This window comes from Zalophus californianus, chromosome 13 (genome assembly GCF_009762305.2).
Source record: "Zalophus californianus isolate mZalCal1 chromosome 13, mZalCal1.pri.v2, whole genome shotgun sequence".
In the NCBI taxonomy this organism is placed as follows: Eukaryota; Metazoa; Chordata; class Mammalia; order Carnivora; family Otariidae; genus Zalophus; species Zalophus californianus.
The window spans coordinates 50251972-50272369 of record NC_045607.1 but is presented as its reverse complement, the minus strand read 5'-3'; the positions used below and the strand labels follow the sequence as shown (position 1 = coordinate 50272369).

At 44.3% G+C, this 20398-nt stretch overlaps 3 protein-coding genes across 3 annotated transcripts in view; 2 read left to right on the top strand and 1 right to left on the bottom strand.

The window, feature by feature from the left end:
• Positions 1 to 5821, bottom strand: part of SAXO1 (stabilizer of axonemal microtubules 1) — a 112350-nt gene extending 106529 nt beyond the window's left edge. The window contains exon 1 of the mRNA XM_027616224.2: positions 5487 to 5821. Coding sequence (XP_027472025.2) covers positions 5487 to 5533 — 47 coding nt within the window. The 5' untranslated portion in view covers positions 5534 to 5821. The remainder of the gene's footprint in view (positions 1 to 5486) is intronic.
• Positions 5822 to 5916: 95 nt separating this feature from the next.
• Positions 5917 to 11281, top strand: LOC113934116 (60S ribosomal protein L7-like 1). The gene is made up of 2 exons (XM_027614654.2): positions 5917 to 5998; positions 10344 to 11281. Exons 1-2 carry the CDS (start codon positions 5917 to 5919, stop codon positions 11099 to 11101), a joined length of 840 nt encoding a protein of 279 aa, XP_027470455.1. The 3' UTR covers positions 11102 to 11281.
• Positions 11282 to 18730: 7449 nt separating this feature from the next.
• RRAGA (Ras related GTP binding A) lies at positions 18731 to 20396 on the top strand. The gene has a single exon (XM_027615120.2). It carries the CDS (start codon positions 19002 to 19004, stop codon positions 19941 to 19943), a length of 942 nt encoding a protein of 313 aa, XP_027470921.1. The 5' UTR covers positions 18731 to 19001; the 3' UTR covers positions 19944 to 20396.
• Positions 20397 to 20398: the final 2 nt, after the last annotated feature.

The window sequence follows — 20398 nt, the reverse complement described above, 5'->3', positions numbered from 1 at the left end:
TTCAGCCCAAAATATCGATAAAGGGAAGGGGGTCTAAAACTGTCCACAGCAAATGGAATTAGAGCAGGGGTACTCAAAACTCTAAACGGATCCATTTGTAGATTGTAAAACAATAGATCATTTTCATTGCTGGAATTTGAATTACTATGAAGTTGTGCTCTAATTTCCTATCTGAAATTTTGACTCATTATGTATAACTATACTCATTTTATATGATGAAAGGTGTATATGGACAATTAAACATTAACTCTTGTATCACAAAGATGCCATAATTTTTAAAGAGCATATAACATAAAAAGCGCATAAATTCTATAATAAAAATAATTCAATGTTAGAGTAAAAGGGGTTTTCCCCCCCCTTGGCTCCTCTATCTGGATTCTGCCAAAGATAAAAAGTCACCAGCAAGCATCTATTAAAAGCTGCTCTTTGTCCTTTTTTCTTAATCAGAATTTATGAAGTCAATTTTATTTAAATTAAAAACAAGAATTCTTCTTGAAACATGTAATATCAAACCAATTCCTTGATTTTTTTTCCTTCCTCTTAATCTGTAACAGAGACTCTAAGAAAATAAAATCTAAGGTTAAGGAAATTTCCATCAATGTGAAGAAAATATTTTCCAAAATTAAAATAACAAGTTCCTCCCTGGTTAACATAACTGATTTAAGTTGCAGATACATGACTGCCCCTGAGATCACCTTCCTCCCCAAGCTCTGTGAAAGGGCCAAATCCACATCCTTTTCAACAACTCACAAGTCCTCTATGGGACTACCTTTTTTATGAAATGCTGCACATACTACCAACGCTACATAAATATTTCCTGATACATTACCCAGTCCTGGAATTTTCTGCAAGATTGCACAAAGTCTTTAAAATAGCACACTGCAAACCATAAAATAATCAGATATAAAAGCAAGCCATATCAACCCCTTGATTAACTTTTTTTTAACATGAATTTCAGAAAAAGTAGTGCTATTACATTTTAATCTCAGGAGAGACATCTGCTATTTATATTACTTGACTAAAAGGCTTTAAGAATTACACCTTTTTTTACTATCAGATAACATTTCTCAACTGTACTGGAGCCTTCATATTACAATCTCTAATCAAAAATAGCCCAGTATCAGGGGCGCCTGGGTGGCTCACTCGGTTAGGTGTCCAGCTCTTGGTTTCGACTCGGGTCATGATCTCAGGGTCATGAGATCGAGCCCCAAGTCAGGCTCTGCGCTGGGTATGGAGCCTGCTTGAGATTCTCTCTCTCCCTCTCTCTCTGCCCCTCCTCCCCACCCCTACCCTCACGCACTCTCTATCTAAAAAAAAAAAAAGAAAAAGAAAAAGAAAAAAAGCCCAGTGTGACTTGAAAACAGACCATGGACTGTGAACTGCATTATCTAGTACAGTGTCTGATACACACTTAGATGAATAAAATTTAATTGACCTAAATTGTGTCCAAAGCTTAACAAAATATGTCCTTGTACATTAAAATTAATTTCAATACTTCAATTGCATTATCTGTAGACTAAAAGAGCTAGTGACTATTAAGATCCCTTTCAGCCTTAAAAAGCTGACATTATATTTCATCCACAGCCCTCCCCCAACCCGTTTCAAATTTAATAATTTGGGATAAGAATAGCTCAGTAAACCAAAAACAGCCACAGGGAGAACAGATCAGGAGTCAAACTTTCAAACTCAGCAATGCTTCCCATGTAGAGGGAGCCCCAGAAAGATAATAATTTATGAGAAAGCACTTTTACAATTTTTTAACACTATATAAATGTAAGGTGGTATACTGAAGAATAGCTTTTTTTCCCATATCATGAAATGCTGGTGATCTTCAGATGTAATTGGAAATCCTATTCTCTCATATACAAAATAGGGTCACGACACTCAAATCCCCAAAATAGTTTTGTTGTCCAGATAAGCTGTAGGATGGTGAAAAAATGTTTAACTGCTCACTTTATTGTATTTCTTCAGCTCGTGAACAGTTTGGCTTATTTGGGACGGATTGTATTGAAAAGAGAGCATTTCATGGTAATAATTCCAATTGCCAGATTTTGATGGTCAAGCGGACTGTTGTGGAGGGCCTTGAGCTTGATACAGTAAAATAGGTCTGCTTTGTTAAAACCATCAGGGCTCACTAAAAGTTTTGTTGAGTGCTTAGAATCCTTACATTTGGGTATCTTCGGTGACCTACTTCTCAAGTTATACCACTTCCTGAGCTCCGCTGGGCCCTAAAATCTGACTAATTGCTCATTTCATAAAACAATATGGTAAATCTATATTTAAAAAAAAAGTTAAAGGAAAACCCAAAACTCCAAGGTTTTGTTTCCCCTTTAGGCTGGTCTCCGGTTTAACGGGCAGAGTTGATTGGGAGGAGGCTGCCATCTTGTGGCCAAGAATAAGAACTTGTTCCAAGAGTGCTGCCCATGCCCAGAGCCTGACAGAGGCTCCTGCAGGAAGGAAGCTTTCCTCTCCAGTTCCTTGTGCATCCCAAGCCTCCCCACTAACAAGAACCAAGTCTTCCGAAATTACAGTTGAGAGGACAAATAACTTCTTTGCATAAACCTAGCCTTAGGAGGAAGATGAAGTGGGAGAGAGGAGGGAGGGGTGTGGGCTTCCCCAGCCATACAAGAACCTCCGTAAGCCTGGTTTAAAGAATTGGAGGAACAGAAGCCCAGAAAGACCAAAGGACTCAGGCAGAAACCCCATCTCCCCTCTGCCACTGAAGGGCTCTCTCCTCTGAGGAGTTCTTCTTCACACATACTTTTCCTCCTGATCGCTCATCACTTTTTCCCCATAACCTCGGGAGGGGGGGAGATCAAAAATTATTGACATCTAGAGCTTAGAGGACACCTAGAAAATTCCTCTCCTTTCATTCCAGATTCAGTTGGCAGTGAGGAGGATGAAGACTTCCAGATAAGGAGGCTCCAGATCAATGATGTCCTAGAACTTTCTGCAAGGATGAAAAGGACCCCCATCTGCACTGCAGATGTCGAGTAGCCACGACATACAGGTAGTTACTGAACACCCTGAGATGCTGAAGTTTTCATTTTATTTAATTTTGATGAAGTTATTCACATGACTGGTGGCTCCCCTACTGGACAACAGAGCTGTAAATTTTACCTTCCTAATCCATTCCAGCATATCACCTTAACAAAATCTTGTTATTCAAAAAGCTATGTTTTGATTATCAAATGGAGACTAGTTAATATTATATAGCACAGAAAAATAGAAAACAGGGTCTCTGCTTTCCAGGTATATACAAATCAAATGGGTGGGGATAAAGCATGCAGACACATAACTAGAACCAAGATCAGGAGCTACAGGGCTGGGTTAAGGGAGAATTGCAACCCAAACAAGGCTTTAAAAGGCCACAGAGTGAGAGGCGGGGACATAGGCATTTAGAGGAGGGACAGGCTAGAGCAAGGAACAGAGATTGGAGGTCATGAAGTCCATTCAGGAAATGCCAGGAAGCTCTACCCAATTCGAGGAGTGGTTTTATGTAAGACAATCATGGGAGACCAAGTTAGAGAACCAATTTCCAAATATAAAAATGAGAGACCCAAGGAGGGAACAATGGCAAGAAAAAGGAAGGGACCCATTAAAGGAGAAGGAAACCACACTTTGGAAATGATGAGATGTTGGGGATGAGGGAGAATAAGAGAAGACTCAAATGTTTTAATCCAGCGTAAATGGAAGATTACGGACACCCCAGTATCTGGGGCAGATACTGGGACAAAGGGGCAATGGAGAATGTTCGGAGGCTCTTAAGGTTAATGAGATAGCCAGGTGGGTCAACAAGCACTTTGAGAAGTGAAATAAGACAGAGAAGAGCGGAGGGGCTGACAGGTAGGAGTCAAACCAGAGACCACAGCCAGAAACCATAGAGTGGAGGGGCAGATACAGGATGAGGAGGAAGCAAAGAGAACCAGGGACAGACTTGGCCTCTGATGGCGAACAGCCCCCTTGCAGGATGAAGGGGGCACAGAGTCATCAGGAACACCCAGAGAAGCAGTTCTACAACAGGGACGGTAAGGGGGCCAGGTCACTGCATACACTTCGCACCTCTTAGGGGAGGATTTCTGCCTTCCTAACTAATGGATAAATACACTTTCCATCCCAATGCCCCCAACAGTGCAGATTAAATCCTAATAACAATCCTACCTGAAGATCCTAGTACCTCTGGAGGTGGTGGCAGCAGGAGGGGTTGTGAAGGGGACCCAGAGGAGGGGGAGCCATGGAGATTTTGCCCCAGTCCTGTGCAAAAGTAGCAGCCCTACGCTAAATTACTGCTCTAGTCCCACCTAATGATGCTTCAAAGCAAGACCCCTGCTGGGATGTGATCTAGATCAGGGGTTCCCAGTCCGGGCAAATGATCAGAATCACCTGCAGACTGCCCGTGGGGCCCACCCTCACCGAGGATGGCTTAACAGCCTGGGCAGCTGATAGAGTTTTAAAGCTCCCCAGGTGACGCTCATGAGCAGCCAAGATCGAGGACCATCCCTTGATCGCAGAGATGCATAGGGTTTCTAACCCAGTGTTTGGAGTTCCCTTTACTTTTCCCCACCACCAGTGCCATCGCCTACATTCATGTAGCGCACTGCAGTGGGCGAGCATTTTCTGCAATTTCAAGATGTTAAGCTAGATCAAGCACAATCCAGTAGCAGGAGACTCACCCATAGTAGCTCATGTAATCCTAGAGAATCCTGGAGAAGTTCAGTTACCTGCCCAAGATCCCACCATTAGCCATGGCCCAGGAGAACCAGCCCTAGGGCCCACCCTTCCATCGGATGCCTTTCCGCGGTCCCCAAGCCTAGCAGCTCCCCCAATGTCCTGGGAAGTGGAAGGAGCAGGTCAGACCTCGTGAGGCACAGGAGAGAGGAGTCAGCCACAGAACTTAAAGGAAAGCCCACAATTTCTCCCTGGGACCACCTGCCTTTGGGGAGATTCACCTAGGACTGGTCCTTAAAGGAAACCGACCCACACAAGTGTGCAAAATAATTTCCTTTCCTTCTTGCTCCACTCTGCACCAGTGGTTTAAACAGGTTGTACAAACACCTTACACTTCTCTGACAAAGGAGCAATACACTCTCACTCAGAGCAAGTCTGTTACAGAAGGCCTCCTGTTGCCCAACCCAACCCCTTCCAAAACAAGTCCAACGACCGCAGCAGGATGCACCCCAACCTGGCCAAAGTTTTCTATCCTGGACCCTTTCGGAGCCGCTGGGAGAGGAGCACAGACTGGGCGTTGGGCCGGTTTTCAAGCTCTGCGCAGCTTTGAGGGAAGGAACACATGTAAAGGCCTGAGGATAGGCACGTTCGCCCAGACTGAGTTAACGCGGCGGCACCGAACGCTAGCTGACAAAATTGCAGCCGAGAAAGTTTTGGCAAGAGGACGACTCACGCACCCCAGGCGGAGGTCTCAGCCTAACTTTCGGGGTCTGAAAAGCCAGGCTCCTGGGTCCTTGGCCAGGGCACGGCCCCCTTACCCGCAGGTGCACAGGTCACAGATGCATTTCCTCTTCAGCGGGGCCATCCCGAGGCCTGTATGTCGGCGCAGAGCATCCCCTGCGGCTGCCGCCGCCTCCTGGGCCCCAGCCTCCTGTCTGGGGGCGCGCCGAGTCTCGAGGCCCTTGGCAACTGTTCCGAATATTTACTCCAAAGCAAACTGAAGTGGCCCTTTTGCAAAGGCCGGTCGTCTGCCCCCCTCCTGGAGCTGGCGTTGCAGCAGAGCAGCGGTGAGCGTGGACTGCGCGCCAGCCGGAGTGACCTCCCCCCTGCACGCGCCACCCGGGCCTCCGCACGCCCGACCCACGCGCCTGGAGCAGCTGCCTGCACCCGGGGAGCCCAGCCGCCCGGGGATCCGCAGGGCCTCTGTGACGTCGCCGGGGCCAGGACCCGCACCTCGGGGTGGCGGTGATGTCACAAGGGCCACTTGTGAGGGCAGGAAGCTCCCAGAGCCTCACCTGGCGGGCCCAGGACAAAGGTCCCCCCTTGGACCGTAGAGGAACCAAAGGGTGAAGGTCATGATGCCTTTGGAAAACCTGCGGGTGCGCAAATCAGCAAATGCCATTATCACTTGGGCAAATGGGCCGAACCACCACGGTCATGCCATTGGGTGTCATTTTCTAGCTCTAGGACCCATGACGCCCCCCTTCCTACAGAAAGGCTTCCTTTGACTTCCCGATGGCCGACCTTAAATACCGTTTCCAGATCTTGCTTGTAGAAATCCATACCTTTGGCTCCACCCACCCATAGACCTTGCACTTTTTTTAAGATTTTATTTATTTGTCAGAGAGAGATCGAAAGAGAAAGAGAGCACAAGCAGGGAGAGTGGCAGGCAGAGGGAGAAGCAGGCTCCCCTCTGACCAAGGAGCCCCATGCGGGACTCGATCCCAGGACCGACCTTGCACTCTTGAGAACAAAGCAGTTTCGTGGTGCCTAGGCCGTTAGCGCTCAGGTGGGTGCTTAATCGCTTCTCCGGGTGCTAGTAGTGACACAGTGGTTCTCAATTTTAGAGATCAAGTTTAGGCATCAGAATCACCTGGTTTAATAAAAGCTGGATTGCCAACCCCCACCTGGGAATTCTACACTTACTGCCCATGTTGTGTTAGTTCTCGCACCACCTCAACACCTCCCTAGCCCTGTTCCAAAATGCCCTTGCTTGTGAAGAATTTACTGCCACTTGCTATCCACTAAACACTTCTGCATACCTTCCCACAAGTTCTCTCATCTCTCTCAAAACTGACAAAATCTATCATACTCATATTATGAATCAAAACACTGAATCGAGTGGGTAAACTCAAGATCACACAGCTGATAAGTACTGGAACTGGGATTCAGACTCACCTAGGCCTTTCTTTTCAAACTTTTCTACCCGAGAAAAGGACAAAGTAAGAGAAGGAATGGGGAACCTGGAGATCTTAAAGACCACTACAGACAATATTTTATCTTGAAATTTTACATTTGCTTCTTAATAGGACCATTTTTATTTACTATTTCCCCACAATCTTTTTGTAAAATTGACACTCAGGGAAGCTACACAATTTTTATTCTGCAGCCTTATAACTAACTCACCCAACCCCAAACTCATTGCTGTGTATCATCTGACAATCTACTCTTTGTAGAACACTGTTTAAAAATGTCTGGTTGGGGCGCCTGGGTGACTCAGCTGGTTAAGCGACTGCCTTCGGTTTGGGTCATGATCCCAGGGTCCTGGGATCGAACCCCACGTCGGGCTCCCTGCCCTGTGGGGGAGCCTGCTTCTCCCTCTCATTCTTCATGCTGCTCCCCCTCCTTGTGCTGTCAAATAAATAAAATCTTTAAAAAAAAAAATGTATGGTTAGGGGGCATCAGGGTGGTTCCATTAGTTAAGGGTCCAACTCTTAATTTCAGCTCAGGTCATGATCTCAGGGTTGTGAGATTGAACCCCAAGTCAGGGCTCCAGCTCGGGATTCTCTCTCTCCCTCTCCCTCTGCTCTCTAACCCCATGCTCACTCACTCTCTCTCTCTAAAAAATATTCTATGGTTAGTCCAGCGCTTTAGTAAAACATTGTCTTTTCAGCACTTTTCACCACTCTACAACTGAATCACTCCACATTGCCATTGACAGGAAACATCACAAACATGTGCTGGTCCCCTGGGTCATCAAGCCAGGCACTGGGTTGAATACTGGAGACAGGGGCAGTACTCTCATGGTGCTTAATCTAGACGGAGGAACAGACAACCAAAATATTGCCCAAGTGTATCACCATAAACTATGGAAAGGTGAAGAAGCAAAAATAGAAGGGCCTGGTGAATTCTGTCAAATATTTGAGGAAGAAATAATACCAGTTCTAGGCATACTCTTAAAAAACAGAGGAGATCATATGATACATGTCTTTCTCTGATTGACTTATTTCACTTAGCCTAATACCCTCTAGTTCCATCCACGTCATTGCAAGTGGCAAGATTTCATTTTTTTGATGGCTGCATAATATTCCATTGTATGTATATACCACATCTTCTTTATCCATTCATCTGTTGATGGACACACACACACAAAAAAAAGAGAGAGAGAGAGAGAGAGGAACACTTCCAGAATCATTCTGGGAGGCCAGTATGACTCTGACTCTAGAGCCAGACGAAACTGTCACTCAAAACTCCAGAACTGCAGACCATTCCCTCTCATGGATATAAACGTAAAAATCTTTTACATTAGCAAACCGAAATTGGCAAAATATAAAAAGGATTATAGGGGCGCCGGGGTGGGACAGTCGATTGAGCATCTGACTCTTGGTTTTGGCTCAGGTCATGATCTCAGGGTCCTGGGATCCAGCCCCGTGTGGGGCTCCGTGCTCAGCATGGAGTCTGCTTAAGATTCTCCCTCTCCCTCTGTCCCTCCCGACCCCAGGAGTGCACATGCGCACTCTCTCTCTCAAATAACTAAAATCTTTTTAAGAAAATTTTTTTAAAAAGGTTTATATAACATGTCCAAGAGCAATCTATCCCAGGAATACAAAGCTGTTTTAACAGGGGAAAAATCAATGTCCCGCACCACTTCGATTGAATAAAGGACTAAAACTACCTGATCGTCTCAATAAATTCAGAGAAAGCATTTTATAAAATTAATACTCATTCTTGACAAAAATCCTCAACAAATCAGGAAGAGAAGGGAATTTCCTCAACCTAATAAAGGGTATTTACAAGGGGCGCCTGGGTGGCTCAGTCGTTAAGCGTCTGCCTTCAGCTCAGGTCATGATCCCGGGGTCCTGGGATCGGATCGAGCCCCACATCAGGCTCCCTGCTCAGAGGGGAACCTGCTTCTCCCTCTCCCACTCCCCCTGCTTGTGTTCCCTCTCTCACTGTGTCTCTCTGTCAAATAAATAAATAAAATCTTTAAAAAAAAGGGGGGGTATTTACAAAAAAGCTACAAATGCCATCACACTTAGAATTTACACTTCCAAAGACACTGTTAGGAAAATGAAAAGACAAGTACCAGATTGGGAGAAAAACTTGCATCTCGATTATCTAATAAAGAAATGCATCCAGAATACACAACTCACAACTCATGATAACACAGCCCAAATTTTTTTTTATTTTATTTTTTGGGGTGCCTTTGTGTCTCAGTTGGTTAAGCATCTGACTCTTGGTTTGGCTCAGCCCCATGTCAGGCTCGGCACTCAGTAGGGAGCCTGCTTGTCCCTCTCTGCTCCTCTCTCTCTCTCTCTCTCTCTCTCTTTTGAGAGAGAGTGTGTGAGCACACAAGCAGGGGGAGTGGGAGAGGGAGAAGCAGGCTCCCATGCTAAGCAGGGAGCCCGATGCAGGGCTTGATCCCAGGAACCTGGGATCATGACCTGAGCCGAAGGCAGATGCTTAACCTACTGAGCCACCCAGGCAGCCCAACACAGCCCAATCAAAAAAAAAAAAAAGGATTGCAAGAGATATTTCACCAAAAGAAACACATGAATGCCTAATAAGCACATGAAAAGATGCTTGTGCGCAAGGAGTTAATACAGAAAGCCTGGAACTGCTATCCTTAGAAAAGTCCTTGTTGTGAGGATTACCATTGATTGGCTAAGAACTTGGAATTCAGGAGCATTCCCACCATTCCCTAATAATAACGGCTCACTGTGTGCGAACAATGTGGTTTATGCGGAACACCTGCTCTTCTGGGAACATGGAATTTTGGTACATGTGAGGTAGGTGGTTCCTACAGTGTGAGCCCTCCAGTAAAAACCCTGGGCCTTGACTCCCTAATGAGATTTCCTGGTAGACAACATTTCACATCTGTTGTCCCAACTCACGGGGGAATTAAGTACAACTGTCTGACTTCACTGAGAGAGGACTTTTGGAAATCTACACCCAGCTTCCTCCAGATTGCACCCCTTGCTCCTTTTCTCTTTGCTAACTTTGCTGTGAGTCCTTTAACTGTAATAAATCATAACCGTGAGTATGACTTCAAGCTCAGTTCTGTGGGTCCTTCTAGCAAATTATGGAACCTGGAGGTAGCCATCAAGACCCCAAACACAAGGGGCGCCTGGGTGATTAAGTGTCTGCCTTCAGCTCAGGTCATGATCCCAGGGTTCTGGGATCAAGCCCCGCATCGGGCTCCCCACTCCGTGGGAAGCCTGCTCCTCCCTCTCCCTCTCCCCCTCCCCCTGCTTGTGTTCCCTCTCTTGCTGTGCCTCTCTCTGTCAAATAAATAAAATCTTAAAAAAAAAAAAGCTCCCTCTCCTCCTGCTTGTGTCCTCTCTTGCTGTGTCTCTCTGTCAAATAAATAAAATCTTTAAAAAAATAAAATAAAATTTAAAAAAAGGACCCCAAACACAAGGCATGATGTCAATCATTAGAAATATGCAAATTAGGCAGCTTCAGCAACATAGCGGAGGAAGAGCAAAGAAAAAAGATCCCATTGGTTCCAGAAAATCTCCTGAAAAAGAGGAAGGTTTATCAGGCCCTTAAAGACACTCAAGCAAAGCAGGCACTTTTGAACAAGAGGGAGCAGAAGAAAGGAAAACAGCTCAAGTTTAAGCGACTGGAGTGGTTTCTACATGACTCCTGGTGGCAGCAACGTGACAGGGTGCGCCTCAGACGACTAGAAGTGAAACCTCGTGGCCTGGAAGTGCCAGATAAACATTCCTTGGCCTTTGTTGTCCGCATCCAAAAGATTAATGGGGTGAGTTCACTGGTGCAGAGGACCATTGCACGGCTTCGCCTGAAGAAGATTTTCAGTGGTGTCTTTTTCAGAGTGACCCCCCAGACCATAAAAACGCTGCGTGTAGTGGAACCTTATGTGACCTGGGGATTTCCAAATCTGAAGTCTGTCCGGGAACTCATCTTGAAACGTGGACAAGCCAAGGTCAAGAATAAAACCATCCCTTTGACGGACAACACAGTGATTGAGGAGCACCTGGGGAAGTATGGTGTTATTTGCTTGGAAGACCTCATTCATGAAATCGCCTTTCCGGGGAAGAATTTCCAGGAGATCTCTGCGTTCTTACGTCCTTTCCATCTCTCAGTGGCCCGTCATGCTACCAAGAATAGAGTGGGTTTCCTCAAGGAGGTGGACTTACCTGGCTATCGAGGTGAACGCATCAATCAGCTCATTCGGCAGCTGAATTAAACCCAGAAACTAGAGAGAGGGTCAAGGAAAAGAGGATGATGCTCCTGGCAAGCACTTGTCATCACAGCCCAGTTCCAAGGGAAAGTTCCAGTGTGTTTTCCACATTGGCTGCCCCTACCACCTCTGAAGTCAGCGGGGGACTCCTGCCACAGAAGAGGGAGTCCTGCTGTGTCACATCGTCTATCTTGGGATTTAAAGTTGGTGAACGAATACCCAAGCGTGAATACAAGACAGCAGTGGACCAAGCTCAGGGACGTACTTGAACCTGGGGGTTCCTGGGGCCTTGTTTTGGAAGGAACTTGAAATATAATTACAAAGAAGAGTACAAAAACAGTGCTCAATTGTCTCTGCTGTGAGTCCATGTTCTCACTCTTCAGTGACAGCTTTGCAAGTTCTCAGACTTGGCTGGCGCTGATGTGTATCTGGTGGCTTCCTTAGTGTAGCCTGCGATTGGCTTAGTCCTTTTCTTTAGCTCGAGATCTTAACTTACTCTTGGGTCTGTGAGAAGGGAAGGACCCTTTTCCCAGGAAAATACACTCAAATTTTTGCTTGGAAAAAAAAAAAGAAAAAAAAGAGAAATATGCAAATTAGAGCCATAATGAGATTCCACTTCCCAACCATTAAAATGGCTATAGTTCAACACTGTTGCTGAGGATATGAAAAAAGTGGAGCCCTCATATATTGCTGGCAGGACTGTTAAATAGTACGGCTGCTTGATATGAGAAAAGTCTGGCTGTTTCTTAAAATGTTAAACATATACTTAACCATATGATCCAGCAATTCCACTTTTAAGTATTGTTTTAAAAAGAAAATTACAAGCCCAACAGGGTGTCACTTAAACCAAGGTCCCAAACCGGGGCTTACTACCCAATCTAACTGCAGTTTCAACCTCCCCCAGAAATGTGGCCTCAACTGGTCAGTGAGGAAATTTTTTCTTTCCATCAGTGCCCATAAGTCTGTCCCCTGGGTCCTCTCCAACCCCCAAAGAAAGATAAGGTAATCTGCGAGATAAGACCTCTAGCTCCCTGCCCCTCTCAAACAGCATCATCTGGAACGATCCTTTTCTTTTGCTAATAATTTTCTTGCCCCTGCCTTCCATCTATAAAAACCTTCCATTCTGGGCAACAAGTTAGTTCCATATAAAGTTCCAAGTTCCAATAAACTTGCTAGATGGGATGCTGCATAATTCATGAGTTGTTTAATAAAACCAGTTAGAGCTTCAAATTTATTTGGTTGAATTTTGTTTTTTAACAGTATTTCCTCAAGAGAAATGAGAGGAGCCTGGGTGGCTCAGTTGGTTAAGTGACTTGCCTTCGGCTTCGGTCATGATCTCAGGGTCCTGGGATCAAGTCCTGTGTTGGGCTCCCTGCTCAGTTGGGAGTCAGCTTCTCCCTCTCCCTCTGCCCTTGCCCCATGCTCATGCTCTCTCTCTCTCTCTCTCATAAATAAATAAATAAAATCTTTAAAAAAAAGAAATGAAAATACATATCTACACAAAAACTTTGATATGAACATTCATGTAGCATTTTTCATAACAGTGACATAAAAACGGGAAACCCCAATTTCCATCACCTAGAGAATGAACAAACAAAATGTAGTCATGCATATTCATACAATGGATATTATTCGCCAATAAAAATATACTAATACATGCTACAATATGGATGAACCTCAAAAACTATGCTAGGAGAAAGAAACCAGATATTTTCAAAACTATGTATTACATGATTCCATTTACATGAGATTCCTAGAGAAGGGAAATTTATAGAGACAGAAGGCAAAAGAGTAGTTGCCTGGGTCTCAGGGTAGGAGCAGAAATTGACTACAAACAGACACAATGGAACTTTGTCAGTCTTCTGACAAATATTCTAAAATTGAGTTGTGGTGATGGAATTATATACTTATATACAATGGATGAATTTTATAATATGTAAATTATACCTCAATAAAGCTTTTTGAAGTTAAAAAAAAATAGGGGCGCCTGGGTGGCTCAGTCAGTTAAGGTCTGCCTTTGGCTCAGGTCATGATCTTCAGTCCTGGAATCGAGCCCTGCATCGGGGTCCCTGCTCGGCGGGAAGCCTGCTTCTCCCTCTCCTACTCCCCCTGCTTGTGTTCCCTCTCTTGCTGTCTCTCTCTCTGTTAAAAAAGAGATTAAAAAATCTTTAAAAAAATCAATATCTAATGGTATGCTATCTATAAGAAACCCACTTTAAATTCAAAAACACAAATAAGAAAGTGAAGGGATAGAAAAAGTTATTCTATGCAAATGGTAATCAAAAGAAAGTAGGAATGGTTATACTTAGACAAAGTATATTTTAAGTCAAAATCTGTTTGTAGGGTACCTGGGTGGCTCAGTCACTTAAGCGTCTGCCTTTCATTTGGTCATGGTCCAGGTCCTGGGATCCAGCCCCACATCGGGCTCCCTGCTCAGCGAGGAGTCTGCTTCTCTCTCTCCCTCTCCCACTCCCCCTGCTTGTGCTCTCTCACTCGCTCTTTCTCTCTCTCAAATAAATAAATAAAAATATTTTTTAAAATTTTAAAAAAATTTAAAAACTGTTTGTAGAGGAGCACCTGGGTGGCTCAGTCAGTTAAGCCTGGGACTCTTGGTTTCAGCTCAGGTCATGATCTCAGGGTCATGAGATTGAGCCCTGCATCGGACTCCATGCTGTGTGTGGAGCCTGCTTGAAATTCTCTCTCTCCCTCTGCCCCCCCACTTAAAAAAAAGAAGAAAAAACCTGTTTCTAGAGACAAAGGTCATTACATAATGCTAAAAGGGTCAACTCAAAAGGAACAATTACAAATACATATCCAACATCAAAGCACCTAAATATGTAAAAAATATATATATTAATGGACCTGAAAGGAGAGATTGACACCAATACAATAATAGTAGGCTTCATACCCCACTTGCAATAATAGAACATCCAGACAGAAAATCAATAAACAGTGGACTTGAACAACACTATATACCAAAGAGACATATACACTATGAACATAATAGACATATATAAAACTTTTCACCCAACAGCAGAAGAATACACATTCTTCACAAGCACACAGAGAATATTCTCTGGGATAGATCACATGTTAGATCACAAACAAGTCTTAACAAATTTAAGATCAAAATCATATCAAGTATCTTTTCTGAGTACAAAAAAATGAAAGTAGGAGTCAATAACAGCAAGAAAACAAAGTTCACAAATACATGGAAACTAACACACTCTTGAATAAACATTGGGTCAAATAGGAAATCAAGAGGGAATTCAAAAAATATCTTGAGGGACGCCTAGGTGGCTCAGTCGGTTAAGCGTCTGCCTTCAGCTCGGGTCATGATCCCAGGGTCCTGGGATCGAGTCCCACATCGGGCTACTTGCTCCATGGGGAGCCTGCTTCTCCCTCTGCCTGCCGCTCTCCCTGCTTGGGTTCTCTCTCTCTATCTCTATCTCTCTCTGACAGATAAATAAAATCTTTTAAAAAATATATCTTGAGGGCGCCTGGGTGGCTCAGTTGGTTAAGCGACTGCCTTCGGCTCAGGTCATGATCCTGGAGTCCCGGGATTGAGTCCCACATCGGGCTCCCTGCTCAGTGGGGAGTCTGCTTCTCCCTCTGACCCTCCCCCATCTCGTGCTCTCTTTCTCTCTCAATAAATAAATAAAATCTTTAAAAACAAAAAACAAAAAAAATATATATATCTTGAGACAAACAAAAGCAAAAACACAACTTACCAAAACTACAGAATGCAGCAAAAGCAATACTAAGAGGGAAGTTTATAGTGATCAACGCCTATATTTAAAAAGAAGATCTGAAAGAAACAACCTAACTTTACAACCCAAGGAACTAGAAAAAAGAATAAACTAAATCCAAAGTCAGCAGAAGGAAAGAAATAATAAAGATCAGACCAGAAGTAAATCAAATAGAGAATAGGAAAAAAAAAATCAACAAAACTAAGAGTTGGGTTTTTTTGAAAAAACAAAACTGGCAAAGTTTTCTTCTTAGCTAGACTAAGAAGAAAAGGAGACTCAAAATCATAAATGAAAAAGGAGACATTACAGTGGGTGTCTCAGAAATAAAAAGGAACATTAGGGACTATTATGAACAATTATATGCATGCAAATTGGATAACCTAGAAGAAATGGCTAAATTCCTAGAAATATATAATCTACCAAGGGTGAATCAAAAAGAAATAGAAAGGGCGCCTGGGTGGCTCAGATGGTTGAGCGTCTGCCTTCGGCTCAGGTCATGATCCCAGGGTCCTGGGATCGAGTCCCGCATCGGGCTCCCTGCTCCTTGAGAGCCTGCTTCTCCCTCTGCCTCCCTCTCTCTCTCTCTCTCTCATGAATAAATAAAATCTTAAAAAAAAAAAAAAAAGAAAGAAATAGAAAGCCTGAACAGGCCAATAACAAATAAGGAGGTTGAAGTAGCAATCAAAAATCTCCCCACAGGGGCACCTGGGTGGCTCAGTCAGTTTAGGCATCTGCCTTCAGCTCACGTCATGATCCCAGGGTCCTGGGATTGAGCCCCACATAGGGCTCCCAGCTCAGCATGGAGTCCGTTTCTCCCTCTCCCTCGGCCTGCCACTCCCCTGCTTGTGCTCTCTGTCAAATAAACAAATAAAATCTTTAAAAAAATTTTTTAAAAACTCCCAACAAAGAAAAATCCAGGACCAGATGGCTTCACTGCTAAAAATCACCGGATTCCAATAAGAATTAATACCAATCCTTCTTAAAATTTTCCAAGAATTAAAGGAAAGGGAATACTTCCAAACTTATTTTATGAGGCCAGTGTAAAGATACCACTAGGAAAAGAAAAAAAAAGCTATAGGCCAGTACCTCTGATGAACATAGATGCAAAAATCCTCAATAAAATACTAGCAAACCAAATTCAAAAACACATCAAAAAGATTATACACGATGGGGCACCTGGGCGGCTCAGTCGTTGAGTGTCTGCCTTCAGCTCAGGTCATGATCCCAGGGTCCTGGGATAGAGTCCTGCATCAGGATCCTTGCCCTCTACCACTCCCCTTGCTTGTGTTCCCTCTCTCGGTCTCTCTGACAAATAAATAAAATTCTTAAAAAAAAAAAAAAGACAAGAGATAAGTGTTGGTGAGCATGTGGGAAAGAAGGCAACTTTGTGCACTATTGGTGGAATGCAAACTGGTATAGCCACTATGGAAAACAGTATGGGGGTTCTTCAAAAGAATTAAAAACAGACCTACCATATGACTCAATGATCCCACTTCTGGGTATATATCCAAAGGAAATGAAAACACTATCTGGAAAAGATAACCTGTACCCCTCCCCCATTCATTGCAGGATTATTTACAGTAGCCAAGACATGCAAACAAACTAGTCTCCATCAATGGATGAAGAAAGAAAATGTGATATATAGACTATTATGATATTATGTGATATATAGATTAAATCATATGATTATAGAATATACATTATTCACCCAACAAAACAAAGAAGGAAATCCTGCCATTTGTGACATAAATGGATCTTGAAGGCATGCTGAGTGAAATAAGTCAAAGACAGACAAATATTATATGATCTCCTTTATATGTGGAATCTAAAAAAACAAACATAGATACAGAAAATAGATTGATGGTTGCCAGAGGCAGGGATTGGGAAGTGGCGAAAAAAGGGTGAAGGTGGTCAAAAGGTACAAACTTCGAATTGTAAGATAAATTAGTTCTTGGATATAATGTACAACATGGTGCCAATAGTTAGCAGTACTCTATTGTATATTTGAAATTTACCAAGAGTGTAATCTTAAAAGTTCTCATGGTCAAAGGCGGGGCGGGGGGGGGGGGGGGCGGGGATTGTAACTACCTGAGGTGATGGATGTTAACTAAACTTATTGTAATCATTTGTCAATGTACACATATATCAAACCATTGTCATACACCTAAAACTAATACAATGTTACATATCAGTTATATGTCAGTAAAACTGGGGGGGAAAACCATCACTACAGTCCAACATAAATACCAGAATTTAAATAAATCGAATGCTAATAATAAAGAATCTTCAACTTCTCCAAGGGAGGAGAGGAATAGCTACTATTGATATATTTTAGGTAAATTCTACGTTAATATCTACTTGTAGAATATAGTGTTAGAGAACATTCTTGGTGGCTCATAAAACTCAAAGTGTGTTGTTTTAAACATAAAATCAAAATAAAATTTTACAATTAAAAAAAAGAGGTGCACCTGGGTGGCTCAGTCAGTTAGGCTCCTACCTTCAGCTCAGGTCATGATCCCAGGGTCCTGGGACTGATTCTGGCATAGGGCTCCTTCCTCAGCAGGGAGACTGCTTCTCCCTCTGCCCCTCCCCCCTGCTTGTGTGCTCTCTCTCACTCTCAAATAATCTTTTAAAAAAATAAAAAATAATAAAAATTTTTAAAAAGAAATGGTGGTTTGTATATACAGTGAAACATTATCCAGCCTTTAAAAAGGAGATCCTGTCATTTCCAACAACATGAATGAACCTGGATGACATTATGCTGAGTGAAATAAACTAGACAAAGAAAGAAAAAAGCTTGCAGGATCTCAACTATGTAGAATCTTAAAAAGTCAAGTACATAGTAGTAGAGGGTAGAATGGTGATTTCCGGGCACAAGGAGGTGGAGGAAATGGAGAGATATTGGTCAAAGGGTACAAAGTTGCAGTTATGCAGGATGAGTAAGTGTCGAGAGTTAACCTGCCACACGATGACTGTAGTTAATACTGTATTGAACGCTTAAAATTTGCTGAGAGTGGATTTCACGTGCTCTCACCACACAGAAAGAGAACTGTAAGGTATGTTAGTCTGACTGCGTTATCATTTCACTATCAAAATCACGTTGTACACCTTAAATATATACAATTTCTATTTTAAAAATAGACAAATTGCATCGCATCATTTAATAGGTGTGTAACTTGGTAAAATTACTTAGCCCCTCTAAGCTTGGATTTACTCACTTGAAAATAGGGTTGTTTATTCATAGGGTTATCGTGAGGACTGAGCCACTGCATAGGTTCTATACCGTAATTTCCTCGAGCTTTGGGACTCTGATCATAAATTCTGAAGCCTGAGGTTACCGGAAAAGGAGCTGTGAGAAAGGAACTTGCTTCCAAGTGGAAAAAGCACCAACTGGGAGTCAGTCCATCTCCCAGTGGGGATTTACTACCATCTCACCGTGTAGCACTGGGCAGTCACCTAACTTTCCCAGGTCTCACTTTCCTCATCTGCAGTGTTCATTTATCGTGCCCTCGTACGCAGCAAACCAGGGAATCCGAGGAGGCCTCGCTGGGCTGAGAAGTCCGGCCTTCCTCCGCTTCACCTGCGCGCGGCCCTGACCGAAACCCACTGGAGCACACCGCGCTCCGAAAGCGAGCTGAGCTGTGCTGTGCTGGGTGGGGGGACATTTGGCCACGAGATGGCAGCATTCTCCCAACCGACCGCATACGTACACTTTGCAACCGTAAACCCAGTTTAAAGAGGAAAACCTGCACCCGACTGCTGGGCTCCCCTTCCATTTTATCTTTCTCGGGTGGCCCCAGCTCGGGTTCATTAAGAGAGCAGCTTCTCAAAGCTCCTTGGGCCCTGAGCGCCGAGCGCGGGCGCTCTCGCGAGATCGCCGCCGGAAGTGGGTGGCCGCTGGGACGCCGCAGCTCGGTTCTCCGGAAGGGCAGCTTTTCACCGAAGCTCTGCAGCCACCTGAGCCAGAGCGCTCGCCTCCGAGGAAGAGCTCGCCCCTGCCGCGGCTTTTCCAGCCCAGATCTCTCGCTTTCGGCTGCGCCGACCGCACAGCTGCGCGGCCCGGCCTGCGGAGAGCCCGCCAGCCCCGACCCCGCCCTCCCTCCGCGCTGCAGTTAGGCCGCGCCCTGAGGCCCAGTCCGCGGCGGCTCCGGCGGGTGATGCCAAATACAGCCATGAAGAAAAAGGTGCTGTTGATGGGGAAGAGCGGGTCAGGGAAGACCAGCATGCGGTCGATTATCTTTGCAAATTATATCGCCCGCGACACCCGGCGTCTGGGTGCCACCATTGATGTGGAGCACTCCCACGTCCGATTCCTGGGCAACCTGGTGCTCAACCTGTGGGACTGTGGCGGTCAGGACACCTTCATGGAAAATTACTTCACCAGCCAGCGGGACAACATCTTCCGGAACGTCGAGGTTTTGATTTACGTGTTTGACGTGGAGAGCCGCGAACTGGAAAAGGACATGCATTATTACCAGTCGTGTCTGGAGGCCATCCTCCAGAACTCTCCCGATGCCAAAATCTTCTGCCTGGTGCACAAAATGGATCTGGTTCAGGAGGATCAGCGTGACCTGATTTTTAAAGAGCGAGAGGAAGACCTGAGGCGTTTGTCTCGCCCCCTGGAATGCGCTTGTTTTCGAACCTCCATCTGGGACGAAACGCTCTACAAAGCCTGGTCCAGTATTGTCTATCAGCTGATTCCCAATGTTCAGCAGCTGGAGATGAACCTAAGGAATTTTGCCCAAATTATTGAGGCCGACGAAGTCCTGCTGTTCGAGAGAGCTACGTTCTTGGTCATTTCCCATTACCAGTGCAAAGAGCAGCGTGATGTCCACCGGTTTGAGAAGATCAGCAACATCATTAAGCAGTTCAAGCTGAGCTGCAGTAAATTAGCCGCTTCTTTCCAGAGCATGGAGGTTCGGAATTCTAACTTCGCTGCTTTCATCGACATCTTCACATCAAACACGTACGTGATGGTTGTTATGTCGGATCCGTCGATCCCTTCTGCAGCTACTCTGATCAACATCCGCAATGCCAGGAAACACTTTGAGAAGCTGGAGAGAGTGGATGGTCCCAAGCACAGCCTCCTGATGCGTTGAATATTACCAAATGCCCTTTCTGAAAATGCTGAATTGCCTTTCCCCCCTTCCGCGCATCTTTTTTTTTTTATATTCATAATGTCCTGTGCTTAAAAGTGGGCTTTGACATGTGTGCTGCTTACTACTTCCATCTTCCTTCCCTACTCCCCCGTCTTTAAACCTTGGACGCTATTTACTCAGCTATCCAGTAGAGCTTCAAGATGGCCTTTCTGAAAAGTTGGTATGGTGTAACACTAAAGTAGGTGGTGTGTGTGTGTGTGTGCGTGCGTGTGCGCCTTCTGATTACCTGGTTATAATAGATATACACGTTAAAGCCTTTACAGTATCTTCCTGTGTTCCTTACAAGATTGCAAAGATGGAATGTTACTATTTTATCAGCAAGGTATTAAAATGCATTTATAAATCCTTCTTGGCTTCAACCATGAATAAACATTTGCTGTTAGCAATTTAAAATA